Genomic DNA, 6,206 nt, shown 5'->3' on the forward strand with positions numbered 1-6,206 from the left:
CGCAGCCCCATTGAAAATAATAGATGCACCCTACCACTCAGGAGGAGGATGCTTGGTTTATATGTCATTATTTGGAGCACCGGTTATTTTTATTTATTTATTTTCCGTTTTTGAGGAGGTGCTTCAAAATGCAAATTTCTGCAATCATCCAAATCCAATGGAAAAAACCCGTTGGCTTATGTCAATGGACCCCAGGGCGACGCTATCTTCCGGTTGGCCAACATACGTCATACCTCCCCGCCACTCTATAACCGTAAAAACCCATGTTCAAGTTGAATGATAATGCAATGAATTTATTCTTTATTCTGCATAGTAACACGGTAATTAAATGGCATAAATAAGCTGAGAACGAATCGTATTTGCGATATGTTTCAATAAAACGTAATCACGGACAGAATACGTTTTCAAGACAAACGTAATTGAGAATGCCGAATAGTTCTTTGGAAACGTAATTTTTGAATGAGATAGGGTTGCTCTGTCAGTTGTCAAACAAAGCGGACGGACCGTGGTCTCTATAGCAACAACCTCAGCTACCCAACACTGATCAAAAAGATTATTGCTTTCTCATCAATCAAAGCACAACAGGACAACTGATGTCCATAGCCTTAACCCATACATGTTGTGTAATTAACAAGGACACGTTGGTGTAGTTGTGTGGAGTAATGTCACAGATTTCACTGTAAAATCGCCGTTAATGTGCAGCCATCGGGTCTCCCGTGAGCCAATGGGATGAATGCTCATACCTTTATACATTGCCGTGGAGGGATTAGGCCTACATTGTAACGAGTTGAAAACACCCATGCGTCAGAAGCTGAAGCCAAAGTCACTGACCGTTGTCAAAGATCGACGCGCTCGGAGTGAGAATGTGTTTACTTCACGCTTTGGCGTGATACCAGGTTGGATGTAACCATGGAATCGGGAGCGCGCTCTGCTGTGTGAATAACCCTATTTCTTTCATATCGGCGCATATCGGCAAACATATACACCAATAGGGAAAAATCAGGTGATTTTATAATAGGCCAACAGATATATCGGTCGGGCTCTATTATTTATTTATTCGTCCAGCCCCGATTAGGAATGAGGAAATGAGAAAATTCTTAACATTATCCAAGTCTCCTATCAACAGTGGCGACTGGTCATTAGGGTTGTGATGGACGCGGCTATTGGCTCGTCCTCACGCGTCCGTATTGAGGGCCGCACCGGGACAATTTATCTTGGCATGCAAGATAAATCAAGAGTATTCAAGTGTCTGCACAATTATTTGGGTTTGATGAATCATGCGATGGTGGGCGTGTGTTCGCTTATTGATGGTGAAAAAAAGACAACTGCTCACCGCCGTTGTCAGCTGTGCGTTCCATGCGGCTTCTAGGAAGCGCGCGGAACCGGCTGGGGACGGCTGTAATGGTGAAGGGGGGTGCAGCGAGTGACGGCCGTTGCGTCTCTCCGCAAAATCATTTATCTTTATTCGAACATGTTACTGTTGTCAGTAAAGTGGGCGTGTGTCCATGCAAGAATAATAACTGAGGTCTGAATGTAGTTTAATGTATTATAGGTACGTTTGGGTTTTGGAACCAGTTTGATGCGTATTAGTTGATTGTGGTCGCGTATTTGAAGAAAGTATTACCCATCCTTGGCGCTTTAAACTCGCTTTATATTTGTTAAAAGATAGCCTAGTTCGGCAATGGTAACTATGAGCAAAAGGGAGGGAATTGTATCTACACTACGTGTGATAGAAATACCGTGAGCTACTTCGAGCCCCGGGCTTAGGCCCGAGTCTCTCCGCGGGTCCTGCCTATCAGCTCTGCCCTCCATCATCATCGTGGCCATGTAAGTGGGCGTGGCCGGTGTGACTAATGGCTGCCGCCCTCCTCACCTGTCTAAAGGTGCTGCCATCTGTGGCTGGAGTAGTTATTGCAGCTTATGTGTTCGATCCTGCTTCCTATGGCTATGTGGGGGCAGCTTATGTGCTTAAAATACGTAAAAAATATATTTAAACACCCCCGCGATATTTCATAGGATTGGTAGGTCCCAATCTCGGGTGATCTGATGAACAGATATAAGGGAGGCGTGTCAGGGGGGGAAATAGAAGGCGGATTCTATGCCATGTGCTGTCTGTATATTCTCAGTTGTGTGAGGAAAAAATTGATTAAAATGGATTAAGTAATTTTTGCTTCACTGCTGCCTTTTTGTGCTTGACCTAAGTGGGGCTCGGCCTCACCTACTCTCACAAGAAAATAAATAAATAAATGAAAATGAAAAATATATATAAAAAAATATAATAATATATTTTTATATATATATAGATATATATATATATATATATAGTAAAAGATATTTCCCCAGAAAGTACTGTAAAATAATAAGTTTGGCGCTTTATTTCATTTTTTGTCGACCCTGGCTTGCTTCTTAAGACTGAGTTCGTCTAGAGGGGCAAGAGGGGCTCTAGCCCCACCAGCCCAATGTAATGTGTATTGGACCTTAAAACATTGAAATTCGCATACTCAAGCGTTTCTCTGTCGAAGGAAATGGACGGAGATTATTTGACTTCTGGTGGGGCTAGCCTTGGACATATATGGTCGTTCCACTACAGCGTCATTTCGTTTTTTCACAGTTCATTGGCTGTAGGGGTGACCTCAACACCTCATCTAAGGAGCAGGATTAACTTGCTAAAGCCTATCACTTCCCTTTCTAGAAGGATTTGTAATTGCTATCATTTCTTCTGTGCTCACTTCTATCCAGGTCTTAGTGGATGGATCACTGCTGTTCAGTATATTGAACTCTTTGGAATTAATACAGGTAAGTTAAATCCTTTTTGTATTACATTTATGAAACCCCTTTTCAAAAGCAGGTTGAATTATTGAATGTGGTTAATCATTGCAAATCATTTCACAGAAGATCTCTTTTTTCCAGAGCTTTACAATGATGGGCTTTGAATTGGATGACAGCTTAAAGACATATAATCCAGGCAAAGAAAGTCACCGGACTGGTAAAAAAAGAGCTTGCATCCATTTAATATTATGACTAATAAATCCATAACTACTGTGATATCTTCTGTATGTCGATTTGACCCATAGTTGAAGACTAAACGTTCCATTCTTTATTTGTAGTTCCTGTGGTTAAAAGAGAGACCCTTCAGAGCGGCTGCAGTCTGTCTTGGCGTGTTATGTGTTGTACTTCTGACTGGGATCATCATCGTAGAGCCGCCAACGTGAGTAGAAAGTTATCTTTACTACGAGGCTATGATGTCGCCTTTATGAAGCAAAGAAAAAGACTGGATGATATGGTTTGCATATATGACTAATGTCCTGTGTGGCAGATAACCATGCGGCAGTGGAACAACCTACCCCTAGCTGTAACCTGATTGGAGAGCAAGTCCAGCTAGGGACCATATGCAACCTGACTGATTTGAGACGTGAACAGACAAGGAATAAAAATGTGACTAAGGAGAAAGACCAGCTAAGGATTACTTGCACCAACCTGATCCAAGAGCAAGACTTCCTCGGAACCAGTAACAAATACCTGACTAAGGAAATGAACCAGTTACAGACCATTAACAATAACCTGACTCAAGAGAGAGACCTCCTACAAACCTCCAACAATAACCTGTCTGAGGAAATGTACCAGTTGCAGACCATTAACAATAACCTGACTCAAGAGAGAGACCTCCTACAGACCAGTAACAAATACCTGACTAAGGAAATGAACCAGTTACAGACCATTAACAATAACCTGACTCAAGAGAGAGACCTCCTACAAACCTCCAACAATAACCTGTCTGAGGAAATGTACCAGTTGCAGACCATTAACAACAACGTGACCCTGGAGAGAGACCAGCTGAAAGAGCTCCAAGGTTGAGTGACGGGGGTAAGGAAGGAAGTTATATTAAGAACAACTAATTGGTAACTAATTTAAAAGTATGCTGTCCATATTTTGTCTGATACTTTTTATTCTCACTATACAGTTAGTATTTCCTTAAAAGTTAAGAACATTTAACGGAAAGCAAATAAAAAAAAAATAAAGATAAAATCGAACTCATGTTTTTTTTTAACAATAATATGAATGTGTTCTGCTAGCCAAAAGACAACACAGCACCCAAATACAGGATTTAACTTTAACTTAACCTGGAATTTAGAATTTAAACAATATTATAAAACAGAACACAAAAAATGACAAAGATAGCTAATATAAGTAACTGCTTGAGATTCCAAGTACTGTAATGATACTCATGGATGTAATTAGAGGTTATTTGTTTATTATTAGGAGGTTGTTTGGTGGGATGGCAGCCTCATGGTGGCAGTTGCTACTTTCTGTCTGCTGAAAATAAATCTTGGATGGCCAGCCGGAAGGACTGCCAGGACAAAGAAGCTGATCTGGTCATCATCCACAGCGAGGAGGAACAGGTCAGGATGGAAGGAAGGAGAGAGGAAGGAAGTAACTGTGTGACAAGTTTTGCACTAAATAAATTCTGAAAACATGATTTTATTTAGCATACAGTCAGCATAGCTTCTGATACATCATAGGAAATGGGGAAGGGGATTCAGTTGGTTGCAATCTACAACCTCACAGCCAGATACTTACTAAATCCTACTCCTAAATCCTAAAGACCGCATATATATCTATAATCCAAATATTGTGTGACAGGAATTTGTGACAATTTATGACAATAAACAGAGTACAAATATATTATACATTTAACAAGAGGAACTGAACCCATTTTGTAGGCCGATCAGCTGTGGACCCTGGGTGTTAAGCTTTGACTGTTGTCTTTATAAAGAACCTCCTTCTTTCTTCCAGAATTTCATCAACATTTTCGGTTGGGTTAGGTCCGTCTGGATTGGTCTGCATGACATGGAATCCGAATCGGAGTGGAAGTGGGTAGATGGATCACCCATGAACCTGAGGTAACTGAGGTTTTTCCTGCATGAAGTACAATGAGCAATATACAGTATGTATATATATATGAATATATATATATATATAGAGATATTCATCAGAGGTTTGCGTGCCCACTATAGGTAAGAAGTAAATTAACCTCTTGGCCCTTATAGTTTTGGAGTTGTACAATTTTGGGGACAAAATCTCGGCCAGATGCCTAGTGATGAAGGATATAATTAAGAATCTTTGCTTTTCTCCAAACAGTTTATGGAATCCTGGTGAACCCAACAATGATTGGAATGAAGACTGCGCAGAGTTGATGCCAGAGTCAAAAACCTGGAATGATCTCCCTTGTTCCTTGGAAAGGCACTGGGTTTGCAAGCAGCAAATTCTGTTAAAATAAATTGACAACCAGAGATCAAAACCTCTATGAAATGAAGATTGCATTGGAGACAAATTCCATAGATATGTTATAATATGAGTATAATTCATTTCCTATTCTTTACTTATACCATTTGAAAAAATATACCCAATGCATGAGAGCAGTGGTAAAAATGATTGAAGGACTTTATGTAAAGATTGAACATACAAGTTATGTAATAAATTCCATCAAAAACAATGTCCGTTTATCATTTTAAGTGTAGTAAAATGGTGTTATAGACAGTATCTCCCACTTGTGTTATAGACAGAGTATATCTAACTGGTGTTATAAACAGAGTATCTCCAACTGGTGTTATAGGGTTACCCGGGCCTACACATAATGGGGATTTCCTTTTCATGTAAATGCAATTAGACAGCATTGCGGTATCAGACACCCAAGCGTGACCCAAGGGATATACAACATTCAAATAAATAAATTAAATTTAAATTCTCAACACCAGGGATTATGGAAGAAATTAACGGTTACATTTTATGGCAAACTATGATTATTATTAGGCCTATATATCATATTGATACATTAATAGTAGAAAGCATCTAAAACACCTCTGGATTCGTAGCAAAGGCTTGACACTGCGCCAGAGAGTCTGGGGTCAGCGAGTGCTGACCTCAACCTAGTGTTTAGATTAGCTGATGTTGACCACACGCTTAAAGGACTGGATGACTGACCGGCCGTGGGCGGACCTATCGTATGGGAAACAGCTTCGTTTGTGAGCATAAAAAGAGGCAGGGGTCTTTTGACCGGCAGTGCTTTGCAAACTACTCAGCTTTGTTGTTGCTTGATCAGCGATAAAGTCTTGTGTCATACTTGCTCCGGACTCCTCGATTCCTCATGCTCTCTCAGTTAGTTGAAGTGATAGAATTTTGTTAATTTCTACCACAGGATTAGATGG

The 6,206-nt window shown here is 40.3% G+C and overlaps 1 protein-coding gene across 1 annotated transcript; it reads left to right on the forward strand.

Moving 5' to 3' along the window:
* The first annotated feature begins 3,017 nt into the window (after nt 1–3,017).
* Nucleotides 3,018–5,477, forward strand: LOC130377627 (C-type lectin domain family 4 member G-like). The gene is given in 7 exon segments (XM_056584783.1): nt 3,018–3,053; nt 3,108–3,208; nt 3,309–3,848; nt 3,851–3,864; nt 4,261–4,400; nt 4,795–4,901; nt 5,140–5,477. Coding segments are annotated over 7 exon segments (1,077 nt in total). The 3' UTR covers nt 5,279–5,477.
* The last annotated feature ends 729 nt before the right edge of the window (nt 5,478–6,206 follow it).

This window comes from Gadus chalcogrammus, chromosome 23, assembly GCF_026213295.1.
Source record: "Gadus chalcogrammus isolate NIFS_2021 chromosome 23, NIFS_Gcha_1.0, whole genome shotgun sequence".
In the NCBI taxonomy this organism is placed as follows: domain Eukaryota; kingdom Metazoa; phylum Chordata; class Actinopteri; order Gadiformes; family Gadidae; genus Gadus; species Gadus chalcogrammus.